Source organism: Salvelinus sp. IW2-2015, linkage group LG21 (assembly GCF_002910315.2).
Source record: "Salvelinus sp. IW2-2015 linkage group LG21, ASM291031v2, whole genome shotgun sequence".
Taxonomy (NCBI): domain Eukaryota; kingdom Metazoa; phylum Chordata; class Actinopteri; order Salmoniformes; family Salmonidae; genus Salvelinus; species Salvelinus sp. IW2-2015.
In genome coordinates this window covers 4463440-4485566 of record NC_036861.1, presented here as the reverse complement: position 1 = coordinate 4485566, position 22127 = coordinate 4463440, and the positions used below count along the sequence as shown (strand labels likewise).

Below are 22127 nucleotides of genomic sequence, written 5' to 3'. Positions count from 1 at the left end.
CAATACCCCATAATGTCAAAGTGGAATTATGTTTTTAGAAATATTTACAAATAAAAAGCTGAAATGTCTCGAGTCAATAAGTACTCAACCCCTTTGTTATGGCAAGCCTAAATAAGTTCAGCAGTAAAAATGTGCTTAATAAGTCACATAAGTTGCATGGACTCACTGTGTGCGATAAGTGTTTAACATGATTTTTGAATGACTACCTCGTCACTGTTCCCCACACATGCAATTATTTGTAAGGTCCCTCAGTCGAGCAGTGAATTACAAACACATAGACCAGGGTTTTCCAATGCCTTGCAAAGAAGGGCACCTATTGGTAGATTAAACATATTTTTTTAAACAGACATTGATTATCCCTTTGAGCATAGTGAAGTTATTACACTTTGGATGGTGTATCAATACAGCCAGTCACTACTAAGATACAGGCGTCCTTCCTAACTCAGTTGCCGCAGATGAAGGAAACCGCTCAGGGATTTCACCATGAGGCCAATGGTGACTTTAAAACAGTTACAGAGTTTAATGGCTGTGATAGAAAACTGAGGATGGATCAACAACATAGTTACTCCTCAATATTAACCTAAATGACAGTAAAAAGGAACAAAAAATATTCCAAAACATGTATCCTGTTTGCAAAAAGGCACAAGTAAAACTGCAAAAAATGTGGCAAAGAAATTAACTTCATTTCCTGAATACGTTACGTTTGCAGCAAATCCAACACAACATCATTGAGTACCACTTCATATTTTCAAGCATGGGGGTGGCTGCATCATGTTATTGGTATGCTTGAGGTGGAATAGAGCTCAACAGGCAAAATTCTAGAGGAAAACCTGGTTCACTCTGCTCTCCAACAGATACTGGGAGACAACCTTATCTTTCAGAAGGATAACCTAAAACAAGGCCAAATACAACATGTACAAAACATTAGGAAAACCTTCCTAATATTGAGTTACACCCCCTTTTGCCCTCAGAACAGCCTCAATTCGTCGGGGCATGGACTACAAGATGTTGAAAGCGTTCCACAGGGATGCTGGCCCATGTTGACTCCAACACTTCCCACAGTTGCGTCAAGTTGGCTGGATGTCCTTTGGGTGGTGCACCATTCTTGATACACACGGGAAACTGTTTGAGTGTGAAAAATCCAGCAGCGTTGCAGTTCTTGACACACTCAAACCGGTGCGCCTGGCACCTACTACCATACCCTTTCAGCGGCACGAAAATCTTTGGTCTTGCCCATTTACCCTCTGAATGGCACACACACAATCCATGTCTCAAGGTTTAAAAATCCTTCTTTAGCCTGTCTCCTCCCATCCATCTATGCTGATTGAAGTGGATTTAACAGGTGACATCAATAAGGGATCATCGCTTTCAACTGGTCAGTCTGTCATGGAGAGGTGTTCCTAATGTTTTGTACACAGTGTATACACGAGTTGCTTGCCAAAACAACATTAACTGTTCTTGAGCGGCCTAGTTACCATTTTGACTTAAATTGGACTGAAAATCTATGGCAAGACTTTAAAATGGCTGTCTAACAATGATCAACAACCAACTTCACAATGCTTGAAGAATTTTTTAAAGAATAATGGTCACATTTTGTACAATCCAAGTGTGCAAAGCTCTTAGATACTTACCCAGAAAGACTCACAGCTGTAATCGCTGCTAAGGGTGATTCTAATGTATTGACTCAGAGGTGTGAATACTTATGTAAATTAATATTTATGCTTTTCATTTAATACATTTGCACAAAGATTTCTTTTCTAATAATAATTCTTTGGCATTATGGTGTATTGTGTGTAGATTGGTGAAAAACATCTGTTTAATCCATTTTTGAATTCAGGCTGTAACAAGAAAATGTGGAATAAGGGGTATGAATACTTTCTGAAGGCACTGTACTTTCTACCAGCATGTCATGTGCAACTAGAGGGAAAGAAAACCCTCTAGACCACCTTTACTCCACACATAGAAACGCATACAAAGCTCTCCCTCGCCCTTGATTTGGCAAATCTGACCATAACTCTATCCTCCTGATTCAGGACAGTTTTGCTAGCACAGATTGGAATGTGTTCAGGGGTTCATCAGATGGCATTGAGGAGTTTACCACATCAGTCACCAGCTTCATTAATAGGTGCATCGACGACGTCGTACCCAGTGATCGTACGCAAATATCCCAACCAGAAGCCATGTATTATGGACAACATCCGCACTGAGCTAAAGGCTGGACCTGGAGACTAGTCCGCAAGCTTATGAGAAATCCTGCTACACCCTCCGACGAACCAGCAAACAGGCAAAGCATCAATATATGACTAAGATCGAATCCTACTCGAATCCTACATGGCAGGGCTTGCAAACTATCACGGATGACAAAGGGAAACTCAGCGATCTGCCCAGTGACGCGAGCCTACCCGATGAGCTAAATGCCTTATATGCTCGCGTCGAGGCAAGCAACACTGAACCATGCATAAGAGCCCCAGCTTTCCTGGACGACTGCGTGATCACACTCTCCATAGTGGATGTGAGTAAGACCTTAAAACAGGTTAACATTCACAAGGCCAGACGGATTGCCATGACGCGTACTCAAGAGCATGCGCTGACCAGCTGGCAAGTGGCTTCACTGCACATTTTCAACCTCTCCCTGACTGTCTGTAATACCAACATGTTTCAAGTAGACCACCATAGTCCCTGTGCCCAAGAACACCAAGGTAACCTGTCTAAACGACTATCGCCCCGTAGCAGTCTCATCTGTAGCCATGAAATGATTTGAAAGGCTTGTCGTGGTCCACACACACACCAACACAGTCGTGAAGAGGGCACGACAACACCTCTTCCCACTCAGGAGGCTGAAAAGATTTGAGCCCTCAGATCCTCAAAACGTTATACAGCTGCACCATTGAGAACATCTTGACTGGCTGCATCACCGCTTGGTATGGGAACTGCTTTGCATCTGACCACAAGGCACTAGAGGGTAGTGCGTACAGCCCAGTACATCACTAGGGACGAGCTCCCTGCCATCCAGGACCTCTATACCAGGCAGTGTCAGAAGGCTCTAAAAACTGGAACCAACAGGACCCTGAACAGCTTCTACCTCCAAGCCATAAGACTGCTAAATAGTTGACCAAATAATTATCCAGACTATCTGCATTGACCCTTTTTGAACTTTGTCTCATCACATATGCTGTTGCTACTGTTTATCTGTCACTTTATTCCAAGTTATATGTACATATCTACCTGAATTACCTCGTGCCCCAGCACATATAGCCACGTTGTTACTCATGTGTATTTATTATGACTTGTTTTACTATTTTCTTTCTCTTCATTGGTGGGAAGGACCTGTAACCATGTCACTGTTAGCCTACACCGGTTGTTTACGAAGCATGTGACAAATAACATTGACATAGACTCACAAAGAAGCCACTCGCATTCTTGTTCTCTGCAGCCTTCATTCTAAATATGACCACTTAGTTACACAGCATGCCCATGCATCCGTACACGTGAATGTAGCAACTCATTCTTTTGAGGCAGATGAATTCATCTGCCTTCCAAGTCGGTCTTATTTAGGATCACTGCCGACAACGACGATAATGTCACAAGTATTTATGGTGAGCCACTTGGTACATCTCAAAGACAGAGCACCACCAGGTATTTATAAATCACTTTGCTTTATTTAAAAATCAGCGGTAGGCAGTTATGCTATGAAGAAAAGAAAAACAGATACAATAACTGCACTTGGCACTGGATGACTGTTTGGATAAAAAAGAAAATGATACACATATATTGTGTAAGTGCCTCCAATACATATGAAAACCAAAAAAGGAAAACCTTAAATACCAGCTTTTATGTGGTCTCCATGTCTACTGACACCCAAATTCTTATTAATATTACAAATGTTCAACACCCCTAACAAATCCCCACCCCCAATAACCCCTGACCTAAAAAAAAAAAATGAATCTTCACTGGAGCGGAGACTAGGGAGAGCTCCTACTGGTCTCAGAATGACTGCCCCTCTAAGCAGGTTACGGTTCAGTATGCCCTTAACAACTGGTCCTAGGTCTGATGCATTGTTTAGCTCACAATGGCTAAGGATAGAGATCCTAGACCTGCTGTTGAGGGCAAAATGTAACCCAGACCTTAAAAACCGAATGACTCGTGTGTCCAACAGCCATGATGAGGATGACACATCCTCACTCGTTACGAAAAAAAACACGGGAGTAATGCACTGCAAAAAAATAAAGACGTTATTTGTCCGTCTGACAAAACGAAAGACAAAACCTCTTCTCCTCCAAAAAGAAAGCGCATCAGCAAAATGAATGTGAACACAAAACACGACTTCAAAGAAAAGGCTGAGCAGTCCTCAGTGGAATTGAATACATGGCAAATATTTAGCCATCAGTGGAATGAAATGCCTTTTTTTTRTTRTTTTTTTATCGTGAGGGAAGGCCAACCTTTTCTTTTTGTCATCATCACATCCCTCTGTGACGAACACAATGGGCAAGACTACATATTGGGATTCAGACAAGTGGGCAGGTGGACCTTGTGAGAAGGAGAAAACATGCCCCAAAAACCACCTGCACTCTAACCTCATCACCCCTGACCTCCCCCCAACGTTAACACAACCTCCTCAAGAGGAGCAAGAAATCACCTGCTGATTAAGACTGACAAAAGAAAAGATGGGCAGAAGGGTGGATTTAAAAAAGAAGCTTGCTTTGAATGGAGACCCTTGTGTACCCTGTGCCCACAACACAGGAGAATCCGACACCGCCTCTATAAATGAATCCCTAATAATAATAATTGACTTCATCTTGATGATCATTGGGACGTTGTTTGAACGAATAAGTTGGGCAACATGATTGAAAACTATTCCAGGAGACGTGTTTGTCAGCATTCTCTCATCTCCTCCCACCTTCCCCAACCGTCTGTCACAAACATGCCCTTGGAGAGTGAGGCGAGCGAATCTGGACAGGGGTGGTAAAAAACAGATGATCGGGTCGAGAAGAAGTGAGCTGTAGATGGATATCAAGTGGAGACGTGAGACAAGACAAGGCTACATCCAAATGGCACCCTATTCCCTAGATAGTGCAACTACCCTATGGGGTGTGGTCAAAAGTAGTGCATTAAGGGAATAGGGTGCCATTTCAGACTTAGCCAGACATGTGCATCTTGGGGGGGGGGGGGGGGGGTGTATCTTACGCGTGACCCCAGCTTCTCCAGGACACGTATCCCCTTCTCCTGGTACTCCTCCCTCGTCAGCCAGAAGTTGTCCTTGTCCTTCATGATGTCGGCCCAGCACGGCCCCGCCCAGGAACACCATGTGCTTGCGCCGAGGGGTCCTCGATCCGGATCTTGAATTTCTGCACACGAGCAGGAAAGGAGAGACAGAATAGAAGATAAGGAGAAGGGAAGAGTGTGAGAAGGAAAGCATAAGAATAGGGGGAAGAGGAAAATAAGGAAAGGGGGCAGAGAGAGAGAAGAGTGGGAGGGAAAATGTCTGTCTTAACAACCTTAACTAAAATAGGTGTGAAATCGTCTAATAATTACATGAACTGAACCAGCAGGCCTGGCATTGAAATGCTGAAACGGATATTGTTGCCAAATTGAGCAATCAGTGTGTAAAGGAATGAGTGAGGAACAATGAGACATTATATTTAATTTAGTTGTCGAGCGCATGATTTAAACATGGTCCCATGACAAAGATAGTTCACTCTGTGTTGAAGAAGCACATTGTTGTGTTGTGTACACTAATTCAATTTAGGGCAACACCGCCTCCTGGTGGCTGATCAAATGACTGCAGTGAGAAAATGGATCGTTAAATGTCTGTTAGTAGTTGTCCATCTGTTAAAATCAAACATTGGACAGTAACAGCACTTAAAAAACAGCAACAATAAAATATGACATGTACTGAAAGCATGCTACTTCGAAGATATAAAATGGCGTTGTGTGTGTGCCCTCACCGAGAGCTATATCCACGTCTCCCTTCAGCACGCGCTCCAGGTAGAGCTGCTTGAGCTCACGCTCCAGTCGAGAGGGAAGGCCGGGGTACATGGTGGAGCCCCCTGACAGCACTATGTGTTTGTAGAACTCAGACCTGTGGAGAGAAGGAGAAGACGTTTAGGGAGGAGTGAAGACCTGGACGAAGGAAGAGGAATAACTTAAGGTGAATACGAATGGCGACATGGAGGAAAAAGAGAACATTTTGCCACAATGTGTTTGTAGAATTCAGCCCTGAAGAGAGAAAGTGAGGATGTTTACAGAAGAGAAAAAGGGGATGTATAGAATATTAGACAAAAAAAATGACAATATGGAGAAACATTGATAATCTAGGACTGACCCCATTTAGTCGACCAACAGCCAATCGACCAGTCAACTGAGATTTCTTTAGTTGAGCAGTAGCAAAAAAAACTGTCTTAGACATGCATTGCTGAAATTGTGTATTACATAAGAACAATGGTGCAACACTAATAAAAATACAATTTTATAACAAATGCGCTCTCTCGTTGGATAGTGGTCACTGTCTGCTGTTCTGAAACATCAGTGCGCTGTTGAATTGACGCCTTTTCCTAGACCATGATGCTATGTGTGTCAAAGCAAAGTTGACCAGCATATTGGTGTTTAGAACAATGCGGTGGAGGCAGCAGCGGAGTTAGGAGACAAGAAAACAGCCCTTGCATTAATTGTCTAAGAAAAGTGAGGAGAGAGGAAACCAACTTAATTTGGTCTTTGATCAACAACCTAACTGTTAAATGTGTCTGGCTTTATACATCATCCATATACAGTACCAGTCAAAAGTTTGGACACCTACTCAAAGGTTTTTTTTTGTGTGTGACTATTTTCTATGTTGTAGAATAATAGAGAAGACATCAAAACTATGAAATAACACATATGGAATCATGTAGTAACCAAAAAAATAAATAAAATAGTGTTAATCAAATCAAAATATATTTTTGAGATTCTTCAAAGTAGCCACCCTTTGCCTTGATGACAGCTTTGCACACTCCTTGCATTCTCTCAAGCTTCACGAGGAATGCTTTTCCAACAGTCTTGAAAGAGTTCCCACATATGCTGAGCACTTTTTGGCTGCTTTTCCTTCACTCTGCAGTCCAACTCATTCCAAACCATCTCAATTGGGTTGAGGTCGGGTGATTGTGGAGACCAGGTCATCTGATGCAGCACTCCATCACATCAGGACAGATTTCCACTGGTCTAATGTCCATTGCTGGTGTTTTGGCCCAAGCAAGTCTCTTCTTCGTAGTGGTTTCTTTGCAGCAATTCGACCATGAAGGTCTGATTCACAAAGTCTCCTCTGAACCGTTTGTTGAAATGTGTCTGTTACTTGAACTCAGAAATTGCAGCCCAAATAAATGCTTCAAAGACTGGTAACTCTAATGAACTTATCCTCTGCAGCAGAGGTAACTCTGGGTCTTCCTTTCCTGTGGTGGTCCTCATGAGAGCCAGTTTCATCATAGCGCTTGATGGTTTTTGCGACTGCACTTGAAGAAATGTTCAAAGTTCTTGACATTTTCCGGGATTGACTGACCTTCATGTCTAAAAGTAATGATGGTGGCTACTTTGAAGAACCTAAAATATATTTGGATTTGTTTAACACTTTTTTGGTTCCATATGTGTTATTTCATTGTTTTGATGTCTTCACTATTATTCTACAATGTAGAAAATAGTCAAAATAAAGAAAAACCCTTGAATGAGTAGGTGTTTCCAAACTTTTGACTGGAACTGTATATCTACAGAAACACAGATTCTACTTCTGTTGCCTGTTTGAGTGTTTGTTTAATAGTTAGTGTTGTTTATATTGTTCCAAACGGTTAGAACAATTATAACCTAACAGTACCTGTTTGGCACACATCATATGCACCCAGCACTTCCTCCTTAACTTATTTTTCTTGATCTCCAGTATTTTCCACAACTAGTCAAATTTATTCCACATATCCAACTTCCCCTTTACCTCCTGAGCAACCAGCAAACATTCCACTGTTTCGAGTTTATTTGTCATGTCCTCTGCATCCATTTTGCTGTCACGTTTCAGAGTTTGTTAGAACCAATTTATTGATGCGATTATGATATGCTATAGGGCAGGCCTTATTGGTCACGTGCATGAGACGCATACATGTGTCACGTAACGAGAGCAAGGGTTGAGGGAATAGGGAATTTTTAGCAATGGGTGCTAGTCACTCGCTGTCGTTTTTTTATTTTTTATTCTTCTTAGGGATATCCTTTTTATTTTCAATTTTCACCTACATGACAAATCTAACTGCCTGTAGCTCAGGCCCTGAAGCAAGGATATGCATATTCTTGGTACCATTTGAAAGGAAACACTTTGAAGTTTGTGGAAATGTGAATTGAATGTAGGAGAATAACACAATAGATCTGGTATAAGAAAATACTAAAGAGGGAAAAAAACTGTATTTTTCTACCACCATCTTTGAAATGCAAGAGAAAGGTCATAGTTCTAGCCATCACTCTGGTTGTAATTCCGATAGTGTCCACAAGATGGCAGGAGTGTACGTGCAAAGTTTCAGATGGATTACTTGAAGAATGACTGACCTACAAGACTTTTAGTGTGAAGTCCCCAGGCCCATTTGGGCAAATCGTGAAGGAGACATTTGCATTCATATTCCATTTTTCTGCAAGAATATCGTCAAATCTGTATACTTGGACTTTGATTTAGCTTACCAAGTACTAATAGCCAGATTATAAGTTCAACATTTGCAAAAAACAGTTTTCATAACTCTGAATATCCTTATAATTTTTGTCCAAAATAAAAAGGCATGCTGTCGTACAAGGTTAGTAGCTACATTTTACGACATATACATGGTTTCCAGATAACCAATGAGCTGGGCTTTACGGGGGTTTCTAGCTAGCTATGTTTGACTCCGATTGGTGCTTATTTGACAAAGATAGTCGTTCAAATGATGGCCACCCGCGTCATCGGCGCGCCATGAAGGCGTCACTCTCTGACCAAATATGGTGTCCTATAGGATATACTACACCCCTAATGAAATAGTGAAGTCTTGTTACCTTCTAGGATCTCTGAGGAATAGATACAAATGTGATTTGACTTGTTGAAACAACGTTTAGGGTGACATTTTCACAGATTCCTTTCTTTGCAAATTCAACAAGTGGAAATACAAAATCGATTGTGCATACTATATGGACCTTTTTAGGATATGAAAAAGGATTTTATCAAACAAAACGACACTTCATGTTGGATGATAAATCAGAGCAAGATTTCAGAATGTAAGTACACATTTCACCTTCAGAGGTGAATTTATCAAACCTATCGCGGTGGGAAAAAAAATMTGTTGTTAGGAGCTCTCAAACAATAGCATGGCATTTTTTCGAAAGCTACTGTAAATTGGACAGTGCAGTTATTTTAACAAGAATTCAAGCTTTCAGCCGATATAAGACATTTATATGTACCGACATTTGTTGTTTCTATAAAATCCACTCAATGACTAGAATGTTAACTAATGAAATGGCAAAGAAGTGAACGAGGGTTGGAAATTACTAGGTCACTAGTAAGTAGGGGGGAGTCGGTCGTGGAGTTACCTGGTGTCGATGTCTGCTGCATTGATGGTGTTGAAGAGGAGCTCTGCCACCCCGACTCCCTCCACGTTGATGAGGTGGGGCTGGAACAGAGCCTCAGGGGCTTCGAACCGCTCCCCTCCCACCTTGATCATCCTGCCGTCGGGGAGCTGGGGACACAGAAAGGGGAACAACATTCACACATCGGAAAGCATTTCATTGACATTAAGACAGGACTGATGGCTTTCTTCTGCTAGAACACCGCTAGGGAAATCTGAAGGCAATGCTAGGCTAGAGATGGACAATAGACAATGTTTGGAACTGGCAACGTTTAAGTAAGAGTCGCTCTCCCTCTGGTCAGATGGAGCCGGCTGACATACAGTAGGCCTTTTACAGAGCGTGGTGGAACATTATGTGGGAGGGAGCATAAAGGGCCCATTGACGGCTCCAGTCTGGAGTCCAGAGGAGGAAACAGACACCAGGTCAGCACGTGGCGTGGGAGTCTGGGTCGTACAGGAAATGATGTCACGCCCATGGATGGGGGGGGGGGTCATTTCTTCAACACTACAGTAGTGCTTTTGTTCCATCCTCTGTCCTCCGCCTCTCCTTCTCTCTCCAGGATTTGGGCAGGGAAACAAGGAGGTGCGCCGCCGCCCGCCACACATAAAAAATTCCATCCACTCCCTCTTTACATCACAGGGACTCGCGGCACGTGGTTTTCGGCACGTGGTTGACTTGACTAAGTAACCTGGGGGTATCCAGAGCTTGGTTCAAGAACTCCTCCCACACTAAATATGGCTTCTAATGCTCAAAAATTATAACCTGATCATCTGCATGATACATTATGTCCACAAGGAGGCAGTGTTACCATATAGCCAGGCCTCAAATACAGATGAATCCTATTATTCTTGGTGTAGGATGGTGTTACCCTTACCATGCAAGACTTTAATAAGTACAATTTGGTGCAGTGTTGGGGGAAATGCGTTATTAAAAAAGTAATGCATTACATAATCAGATTACTTTTATAAGTAACTAGTAGCTTTTTCAAATTGGGTAATATTATTACAGTTACACTGTCACACAACGTGTGCGTTACTTTCAGAATCATCCCTCTACCGGGCGCGTTTCCCATGATCCGATCTCAAATTGTTTCATTTAATTCTCGAGCGAGCAGAGAAAGGCTGTTTGGAGAAATGTCATGGCAGCTGCTGTCCATAGAAATATATAGAGGGTGCAACTCTGATATTTTCCATTGATCACTTCTGTGATGGGGAAGCCTCTAGGCTTTTCTGTCTAGTGACAAATGTGCCTTCTATACATCTCTATGTACTGGCGGTAATATTATAACATAAAGCATTACTTTTGTTAAATGTAACTAGTAATATGACTTTAAGTAACTAGTCCCAACGCTGATCTGGTGTGCTGTTTAGATGACAAATCAGGGTTGGGCTCAGAATGGCCAAAAACAGAAAATACTTCGAAACAGTTGTACAATAAGAAATGAAAGTGTAGGACTCGACCAGGATGATGACCGTGTAGGACTATGTTACTGACCGTGTAGGACTCAACCAGCACGGTGGTCTCCAGCGCCAGCTTCTGCTCCTGCTCGATGTTGTAGCCCACGTAGCACAGCTTCTCCTTCATCATGCGCACCGTCTCAAAGTCCGCCGAGTGGTTGAAGGCGTAGCCCCTCAGCAACAGCAACTGGATGATGGATAAAGGTCAGAGGTAAGGCATGCATTTGGTTGGTTTGCAGAGATCTCATAGTTGTAAAGGACTGCGAAACTAATTGAAAAAGACTCCAAATACTCTTTAAAATAGTCACCTTTCCTAATCACAAATCTTAACACGAAATAATGAACAGGTGTGGTTTAGAGTCGACTGCTTTCCACTAGCAAGTCAGACATACTCATGAAGGAAATAAGGTTATCCAAGGCCCTGTCCAGCAATCAACCCCTAGTTAGTTCCCCCTAGGCTCTTGTGTAGATTTCATAGAATTAGACTAGATAGTTATAAATATATATGGTGGAAGCACTAATGGGCAAGGTGCAATATCCATCATAATGCCTTATTCAGTCTTCTCACATGTACACATGCCTAGGGGCTAGGAGTTGTTTCTGGACAGGACATTCTAAGACGGCCCGAGTCACGCGTGGGGAACGAGGGTGTACCTTGATGAGGTAGCGCGTGATGTCCCGTCCTGCAATGTCCAGGCGTCGGGTCAGGTGGGGCAGGGAGAAGCCTTCGTACACGGGGCAGATGTGGGTGACGCCATCACCAGAGTCCACCACCACGCCAGTCAGGAGACCTAAAAAAAAAAAAACACAGCAGTGCCAACAGATTAGGGCCAGTGAGAAAACACATCCACCGTTTCCCAAAGCCCATATCAACATTATAGACCATTTCTGTCATTACTCGTTTGAAACGGAAAGCTTTTTATTAATTGTTATTACCGATTTCTTGGTGTCAACGAGTTTTCCGTCAGAATTACATTGGTTCAATATTAAAAAAAATGCACGGGCCAATGAAAGGCCTACGTCCTACAAATGACAGTCTAGTATAGAACAAAGTACACAGCTACATACTCAACGTGGCGCGCTACTGCATATTCAACTCTCGTCCTGCTACTGAAAGGGTCACACATTAGCACAGCCTGTGTTTCATCCCTCATTCCACAGCTGTGTTTATTTTTTCCAGAGAAAGACCGATGTTACAAACAAGCAGTACAGCACAAATGGAAGCACTTTATTTTATGAAACTAGGTATTTACTACTGTAGAAAAATGATGGGGCATCAATGGGTTTGTGTAACTACTAACTAATAAACATTTTAAAATATAAAGTAAATATCTGGTACTTTCTGTACCGGAAAATAAAGTTTAAGCCCCAAATAATTGTTGCTACCATGGTAGAAACGTAGCAAAAGCTAATTACCGGGTATAACCTCCTACATTCCTCCATGTGTTCTGAAAGGTACTTCAACTTGCAATTCGTTGGAGTGAAATCTCAGGTACCCAGTGCTCTTCACTGGTTTTGGGTGTCCTACCTTCCTTCTAGTTGCCTCATTTTGCTTTAAAGAACCTACCTTGAGCATAGAGTGTGAGCACAGCTTGGATGGCTATGTAAACCCCAGAGAACTGGTACGTCTCAAACATCACCTAGGAAAGAGGTAGGGAGTGCGAGAGTATGTCACTGGAATATGTAGTTACTGCATAAAGTTCAACAGCAACTTAGCATCTTGCTAATACAAATTATCTTTGTTTTTGCATTTTGCACTGCTAGGAAAACCACAACAAATCTAACCTCAACTTCCACTCACAAGGAATAGACCTCCATGTTCATAAACCTCCATTTGGAAAGGGTGAAAAGAACTTACCCTCAAAGCACTTATGCATGACTGGCCACCCCACAGAGGACAGCCTGACTCAATAACAGTGGCTCTGACAGACTCCCACTGAGGAGCTGTCGCCAGGCAGCAGACCTAGGTTCAAATACCATTTCAAATCTTTCAGATACTTTAGCCGTGGTTGATTGACCTTGCCTGGCACAATGGAAACAATGGATTAGTACCAAAAGTGCAATGTCCACCCATGTGAAACTCCAGACAGGCTCAATCAAACTATAAAAGTGTTTGAAAGAGTTCAAATACTTGCCGAACCCAGGTCTGCCAGGCAGCGCTGCTGCCTTAGTCACAATGACTGGCAAGTTGCAACTCCAAGATGAACCTCCGTAGCGGGAGTGCTACTGCCTCCTCAGCACAGAGCATCACTGTTATGACTGATGATTCATTTAAGATCTACAATGGAACCGTATAAAAGGCCTTACAGGAAATCTCCTCCAGCCGTTCCCGGGTACACTCCAGAATACACACTTTCAAAAACTAAAGCATGTTAATGAAATCTTCCTCTGACAACGGATTTAGTAGTCGTGGGTTAACAAAAATAAACACTTAAAAAAAAAAAAAATGTATACGCACCTCAATGATCTTCTCGCGGTTCTTGGTTGGGTTCATGGGCGGCTCGGTGAGCAGGATCTTGCAGTTGCGCGAGTCGACGTTGAGCTTCTCGGGACCAAAGGTGTAGTCCCACAGGTGCTTCATGTCGTCCCAGTTCCTCACGATGCCGTTCTCCATGGGGTAGTTCACCTCCAGCATGGAGCGCAGCTCGCTCGCCTCATCCCCCACCATCAGGTCCTAGGGAGGGAGGGGATAAAGAGCAGAGTTTCAGACTTGTGCTAAAACCAGGGCGTGACTTTTTAAAGTGAGCCCGCCCTTTCAGGAACCCCAATAGTGCAGTAGCCACTGAATATCACTGCATAGAAACGATGCAGTGACCTCCACCCAAGTCATTGACGTACCACAGCAACAAACCGACCGTCAGTGCCGACTGACCACAGTTATAAAACAACAAAAATAATGCTGGATAGCTCTGGGTACGAAGGTAACAATGTCACAAAAGGACATCCACCATCGTAAAACACTCTACAGCACAAACGTAAAGAACTTCCCCAAAAAAAGGACATTTGCATGCCACAATAAACAAGTCAAACATCACTTATTGTAGTTGTAGTCAACATCTAGTCATTCTGCGGGCACGTTGCTTTTAGTGAGCTGACGATACGTTCAGCCCTGCTCCAGAGAGCAGGCGGTAGAGAAGGCAACATTAGATAGAGATTCCAGCCATACAGTCAGAGCACACTGTTAGTAGAGCGGGAAACCATCTGGTTAATTGGCATGCAGATCCTATTGAAAATGTCTAGAACCTATAGTATAGGCAAACTCAGAATAGGCCTGACTGTCTACCGCCAAACAAACAGGTCACTCATATTGGCAGAGAACTGCACGGGCAAACTAATGCTCAATGTGGTCTTTTTTTTTTTTTTTATGCTATGAGGAGGCGGCTTGCAAGTTTATTTTAACACGAGACGCTAGAGCAGACATGTTCCCCTTCTCATGATTTCCCCTCCAAAACGTATCTGATGATATCTCTACTATTGATATCACAGTTTCCTTCTGCAATGTCTGTCAGTGTGTTCAGACCACTGTATTTAACATTTTTACAAAAAAATAATTAAACAAGGGGTAATACAGTTTGTAAGGTTAGCCGAAACATCCATTTCATCACAGAAAACCAGGGAAGGAGTAGTAAGGGGGGAATGAGGAAGCGATGCCAAACAACTGACAGATAGAAAAAAGGACCACTCTTGTCGGAGAGATGACGAGCGCAGCCATTTCACTGTCCGAGCAGATTGCAGGGACCCATGAAACTGCAAACATACACACTTACCATCTTTCTGTTATCCTACCTCAACAGGAGAGAAGGAGGAGAGGTGGGAGGAAGAGAGGGATGAAGCAGAGGGTCAGAAGATCGAGAGAAGAGAGAGGTCAGAGGAGCCAAGGTCAGAGGTGAATCAGTGCGTGTCCTGCAAAAACCGTGGCCTACGCCCACCCATCCTCTCATAACGCTGCAATGTTATCAAGAGGAAATGTTCATGTGTAACGCCCTGATAGCAAGACAAGGTGCGACATCTAGGCCAAATCAACAAATCATGGCCAGCGTCCCAAATGACACCATATTCCCTATGCAGTGCACCACTTTTGATCAGGGCCCATAGGGTTAAAAGTAGTGTACAATGTAGGGGAATAGGGTGCTATTTGGGACTTAACCAGCCATGGTAAATATCGGGGACCAGTGTGTTGGATATCCGGAGGACACTAAATGGAGGAAATACTTTTTTTTAAACTCACAAATACTGTGAGAAACTAAACTCAAAGGGCTGGTTTCCCCAAACACAGATTAAGGCTAGTCCTGGACTAAAGCATGGTCAATTAAGAATCTCCATTGAAATAGCTTCCTTGTCCAGGATGTGTGTCAGGAAAATTGCGGCAACAGGTTCACAGTGGAGGGAATAAGCAAAATGTAACCTAACATAAAGTAGTGTAAATCAAGAAATGTGCACCATTCTCCAGGTAGGTCTACATGTTCTGAAAAACTTAGAACCATAGTCTGCTCCACAAGGCATTGCAGCCATTTCAGAACTTCCCCAAATCTCCACAAAAAAGACAAATGTCAGTCATGTGGGCTACGAAGTAGTTAGCCTAGCGGTTAAGAGTGTTGGGCCAGTAACAAAAAGGTCGCTGGTTCGAATCCCTGAGGTATAAAAAAATAAAACTGCAGTTCGGCCCTTGAGCAAGGCAGTTAACCTCACCGATGACGTCGATTAAGGCAGCCCCCCACACCTCTTCAAATTGTGCAACTGACTAGGTATCCCCTTTCCCCAGATGACAGGTACACATTTTTGTTATTTCACCTTTACTTAACCAGGTAGGCTAGCTGAGAACAAGTTCTCATTTGCAACTGCGTCCTGGCCAAGATAAAGCAATTCGACACATACAACAGAGTTACACATGGAATAAACAAACATACAATCAATAATCAATAATACAGTAGAAAAGTCTATATACAGCATGTGCAAATGAGGTAGGATAAGGGAGGTAAGGCAATAAATAGGCCATGGTGGCGAAGTAATTACAATGTAGCAATTAAACACTGGAATGGTAGAATGTGCAGAAGATGAATGTGCAAGTAGAGATACTGGGGTGCAAAGGAGCAAGATAAATAAATAAATACAGTATGGGGATGAGGTAGGTAGATAGATGGGCTATTTACAGATGGGCTATGTGCAGGTGCAGTGATCTGTGAGCTGCTCTGACAGCTGGTGCTTAAACCTAGTGAGGGAGATATGAGTCTCCAGCTTCAATGATTTTTGAAATTCAATCCAGTCATTGGCAGCAGTGAACTGGAAGGAAAGGAAGAACTGGCTTTGGGGGTGACCAGTGAGATATACCTGCTGGAGCGCGTGCTACGGGTGGGTGCTGCTATGGTGACCAGGGAGCTGAGATAAGGTGGTGCTTTACCTAGCAGAGACTTGTAGATGACCTGGAGCCAGTGGGTTTGGCAACGAGTATGAAGCGAGGGCCAGCCAACGAGAGCATACAGGTCGCAGTGGTGGGTGGTATATAGGGCTTTGGTGACAAAACGGATGGCACTGTGATAGACTGCATCCAATTTGCTGAGTAGAGTGTATTTTGTAAATGACATCTCCGAAGTCGAGGATCGGTAGGATGGTCAGTTTTACGAGGGTATGTTTGGCAGCATGAGTGAAGGATGCTTTGTTGCGAAATAGGAAGCTGATTCTAGATTTAATTTTGGATTGAAGATGTTTAATGTGAGTCTGGAAGGAGAGTTTACAGTCTAACCAGACACCTAGGTATTTGTAGTTGTCCACATATTCTAAGTCAGAACCGTCCAGAGTAGTGATGCTGGACGTGCGGGCAGTGATCGGTTGAAGAGCATGCATTTAGTTTTACTTGCATTTAAGAGCAGTTGGAGGCCACGGAAGGAGAGTTGTATGGCATTGAAGCTCGTCTGGAGGGTAGTTAACACAGTGTCCAAAGAAGGGCCAGAGGTATACAGAATGGTGTCGTCTGCGTAGGTGCATCAAAGAATCGCCAGCAGCAAGAGCAACATCATTGATGTATACAGAGAAGAGAGTCGGGCCGAGAATTGAACCCTGTGGCACCCCCATAGAGACTGCCAGAGGTCCGGACAACAGGCCCTCCAATTTGACACACTGAACTCTATCAGAAAAGTAGTTGGTGAACCAGACGAGGCAATCATTTGAGAAACCAAAGCTGTTGAGTCTGCCAATAAGAATGTTGTGATCGACCTGGCTAAGGCTTTCGACTCTGTCAATGAATACGGCTGCACAGTAAATGTCTCTTATCGATGGCGGTTATTATATCGTTTAGGACCTTGAGCGTGGCTGAGGTGCACCCATGACCAGCTCTGAAACCAGATTGCATAGCGGAGAAGGTACAGCGGGATTCGAAATGGTCGGTAATCTGTTTGTTAACTTGGCTTTCGAAGACCTTAGAAAGGCAGGTTAGAATAGATATAGGTCTGTAGCAGTTTGGGTCTAGAGTGTCTCGGCAGCTTTCCAATCTGTGGGAATCTCAGACGATACGAAAGAGAGGTTGAACATGCTAGTAATTGGGGTTGCAACAATTTTGGCAGATAATTTTAGAAAGAGAGGGTCCAGATTGTCTAGCCCGGCTGATTTGTAGGAGTCCAGATTTTGCAGCTCTTTCAGAACATCAGCTATCTGGATTTGGGTGAAGGAAAAAAGGGGGAGGCTTGGGCAAGTTGCTGTGGGGGGTGGAGGACTGTTGATCGGGGTAGGGGTAGCCAGGTGGAAAGCATGGCCAGCCATAGAAAAATGCTTATTGAAATTCTCAATTATAGTGGATTTATCAGTGACTGTATGTGTGACAAAACAGGACCCATTTTACAATGAATTCTGTATTACACTCAACACACATTCTAAAACCAATTTCAAACAGAATTCACAGTATGTTACCTGTTAAAAAAATAATGCAATGTTTATATGACCCCCTTCAAAAACAGGTTATTACTACTTTCTTGAGTAAATACTAATGAATACATATTTTTGTCTAGATATCATTTAAACACTTCTGTGGAGTAAACGAGTGAGGTTACCTTGATCTCAATGTTTCCCACTTTAGCTGTGGAGCGAATGATTGGCCTGCCAACCAACGCAGGGAAAATGTGCTCTGGGAAGTTGGAGCCTGCATAGCCGCACTTCACAAACTAGGATTAAAGGGAGAGACAAAGGCAGGGTCAGTGACAAACATCATTTTTTGCAAGTTGGTAAATAACATAGGACATAAATACATTTTCATAGCACACAGAATGACAAAAAAATTAATCGAGATCAATAATAAGCCTATAGCCAAATACTAGAAATCAGATCAAAGCATTTAGCACAGACTACATTAAAATAAAACCTTTTAGTCCAATAACGCTGACATAACTTAGCCCAATCGATAATGCAGTAATGCACTTCACTTGTCTTGTCCATTAGCCAGAAGTTAGAGCCTTCTCTACTTTCTCTGAGTCACATGGTGCCGTTTGAGTTGCCCCTAGGTACAGATTCAGGATCAGCTTGCCCTCCCCAAATCCTAACCATTAGTGAGGGAAATGCAAAACTGACAAAAGACCAGCACCAGCAACTCCACCCTGCTTTGTTTGTGAACACTCTCAGAGGGGTTACAGAGAAAGTTACAGTATTGGTAGTGTTATCCTCCCACAATCACTACCTGACTTGCCTGACCTGCAGCATACTTAGGAAGTTACGTAGGGAACCTACGCAGGGAATTTCATTCAAACCTGTTAGGTTGTACTAGGCGTTTGCTTCAAGGAATAGCCTAGCGCGTGAATCAATACAAGCACTTCTCCATGTATGTTTAAAAATCCTTTGGGCTTTCTTTAGGCCTACATAATGATTAATGACATAATCTTCCTTCTTTCACCTACGTTACATTACATAAATGACCTCATTCTCAACCTTCCGGTAAGAAGAATAAAATAAGTGTATGACATGCATATTCAAGTAGACATGACATCATCAGCTCAGACAGGAAGGGGTAACTCAAAGACAAGAATAAAGACAGACGGTAGGCTACAGTGTACAGCGTGTCCCATTTACACTCTCCAAGCTATGAATAGCTATCAGGCTGTTTTATTCGCAGTGTGAACAAACGCTGTAAGCAGCATAGTTTCTTTGCGGTAGGTAGCTGGAGAGAGACAAGTCAGCTAACCACTGAATGGAACACGGCCCAAAAAAATATTTTAAAAAGACAGATGAAAGAATAGTCTGGATAAATACTAAGGTAAAATAGTGAAAAGAGCATAAATTAATTGTAATTTGTCAATTTCAACCAGATGACTGGTGTTTACAAAACATATTTTACAAGAGAGTTGCAATTGATCTGATAACGCCTTACATGGAAGAATGGTTTCTGACTTCCTCACTGTACAAGAATGAGGCATGCGCATTATCTACTGCTCGAGACAAGTTAAGTTGGTTAACTTGTTCAACAGTTGGTAACAATACTTTGATTGTGATACTTGTTTGTTGGTGCCTGGTTTAGTAAAACCATATGCGCAAATCCTCATCCAATTACGCAACAATGTAGCAGTGTAAAATACTTGCTACAAGTTCAAAGAGGTTTCGGTGAGGGCTGGGCTACAGATGCTGGATCTTCATTCTTTGTGAACACCAAACAGTATCTAAAAATGTGGAGTTACTGAATAAAACGCAATAGATCACGTATTTTCCTTGCCCAATTCGTTGCAATTAACAATGACGCTGGCAAGTTCTTACAGAGAGCTCTCGTTAGTTTGAGTTATCAAATTGAAGCAAGGGGTGGAAATGTAGGGTAATGATGTCTGATGAATACATATTTGATATAGTTAAATGTGGCAAAACACGAGATTTAAGTGATCTCTGGAGCATGCTATAAAACAATAAAACTGCGATTTGTACATTTGAAGGCTAGCTATTGAGTTTGCTGGCCAGCAACCTAACTAGCTCTAGACGATTCGAGTTCGCAATGTCAGCACGAGCAGCCGACAGCAGCGATAACACTATTTATGGCTACTCCCACTGATTCACGAATTCTAGTCAACAATCGGTACTCTAAACATTCCACCGACCGGTGTGAACCTTGCCACCTCTAATTGACAGATGCACCAACCTCAATGAATGCATAACTAATTGACAAACTGACAGACCGTGGCTACACAAGCTAGCAATGAAGCGAGCTACTTCCTGTTCCTCCCCATCTCATCTCCTCTGCCAAATTGCACAGCACAAAAGCCGGAACCCTCATAATTTGACGATAGAACACGGTCTGTTTGTAAACTTACCCCGGTCCCATTGTCGCAAACCACCACTTTCCTTCCCTGGCTGTCCATTTTTTCGGAATACAGAAACCAGCAACCCTCCCTGGCACAACTTTCTTCGGCAAGGCGGAAAACACCACCCCGGCTCTAGCAAAGGGCTTTTTCCGGAATGTGTGACACATGCCCATATTACACACACACCTATCAGGGTAGAGATAGCTAAGAAATTCAGCCAATTACGTATGGCAACGCCTTTCCATATACGTTTCTATTCGACAATCCCCCTGATTGACGGTGTTGTGTCAATCAGAATTTCGAAATATCCATAATGCAAGCTTTATCAATGCATTTAGGTGGTGGCCTGGTGGGCCAACGCCGAAAACAGTGAAGTTGATCGATCTAAGTCGAGGGAAGAGCATCTGTTTGTTTTTTTATATGACAATGAAATATTCTAATGATTACTGTAAAATTTGTTGGCACCTTCAATTCTTGCACATTTTCTCAGAATAAGTATATTTCAACCATAGAAAATGATAGAGGCCTCTAGTGGCCAACTTCATTAGCTGATCCGTCCTGGTGACACTGTTGGAGTCATGTCCAACCGGGTCATGAGGGACCCGAGAATGGCGCTGCAATGGATAGCTGCCGTTTTATGGGCTCCTGACCAATTCTGCTATTTAGTGTTGTTGTTTTTTCATTGATCATAATGTTTCCGCCATCGTTTCTTATGACTGAAACGAGCTTCTGGACATCAGAACAGCAATCACTAACCTCGATTTGGATGAAGATTTCTACTTCAACGAGTCAGAGACGCAGGACATACTGCTCAACCGAACCAGGCACTAATCCCAGAGACTTGTAAAAGAAAAAAACAGAGCAAGAGAGACCAACGTGCAGGCACCCTGACAAAAATCTGTCAGCGAGTACATAAACCGCCTCTACCCTCCATTATATTGGCGAATGCACAATCACTGGAGAACAAACTGGACGAGCTCCGTTCGAGACTAACCTATCAATGGGACCTGAAGAACTGTAATATCCTGTTTCTCGGGGGTCGTGGCAAAACAAGGACAATATATATCTGGCTGGTTCTTCTACGCATCAGCAGGACAGAACGGTAGCATCTGGTAAACCCAAGGGGAAGGTGTGTGTCTCTTTGTTAACTACAGCTGGTGCGCAATCTCTTATATTAAAGAGTTAGAATACCTCATGATAAGCTGTAGACCATACTATTTACCAAGAGAGTTTATCCATATTTTTCATGGCTGTCTATTTACCACCACAAACCGATGCTGGCACTAAGACTGCACTGGACGAGCTGTATAGGGCAATAAGCAAACAAGAAAATGCCCATCCAGAGGCAGGTGATTTGAATGCAGGAAAACTGAAATCCGTTTTTACCTAATTTCACCATGTCACCTGCGCAGCTAGAGGCAAAAAAACTCTAGATCACCTTTACTCCACACAGAAATGCATACAAAGCTCTCTCTCACCCTCCATTTGGCCAATCTAACCATAACTCTATCCTCCTGAAACAGAAAGTACCAGTGACTTGCTCAATACGGAAGGGTTCTGATGAAGCGTATGCTATGGAACAGGACTGTTTTGCTAGCACAGACTGGAATATGTTCGGAATTCATCCGATGGCATTGAGGAGTTTACTACATCGGTCACCGGCTTCATTAATAAGTGCATCAACCAACGTCGTCCCCACAATGACAATACGACGTACATATCCAAACCAGGAGCCATGGATTACAGGCAACATTTGGACTGAGCTAAAGGCTAGAGCTGCTGCTTTCAAGGAGCTGGACACTAATCCGGACACTTA

At 42.9% G+C, this 22127-nt stretch overlaps 1 protein-coding gene across 1 annotated transcript; it reads right to left on the bottom strand.

Annotated features, from left to right (window-relative positions):
* Positions 1 to 4570: 4570 nt before the first annotated feature.
* On the bottom strand, positions 4571 to 20457 carry LOC111982336 (actin-related protein 2-A-like). The gene is given in 12 exon segments (XM_070433822.1): positions 4571 to 5277; positions 5279 to 5321; positions 5323 to 5355; positions 5957 to 6079; positions 9556 to 9701; positions 11086 to 11235; positions 11703 to 11839; positions 12616 to 12688; positions 13507 to 13722; positions 14816 to 14830; positions 18089 to 18199; positions 20321 to 20457. Coding segments are annotated over 12 exon segments (1278 nt in total). The 5' UTR covers positions 20369 to 20457; the 3' UTR covers positions 4571 to 5094.
* Positions 20458 to 22127: the final 1670 nt, after the last annotated feature.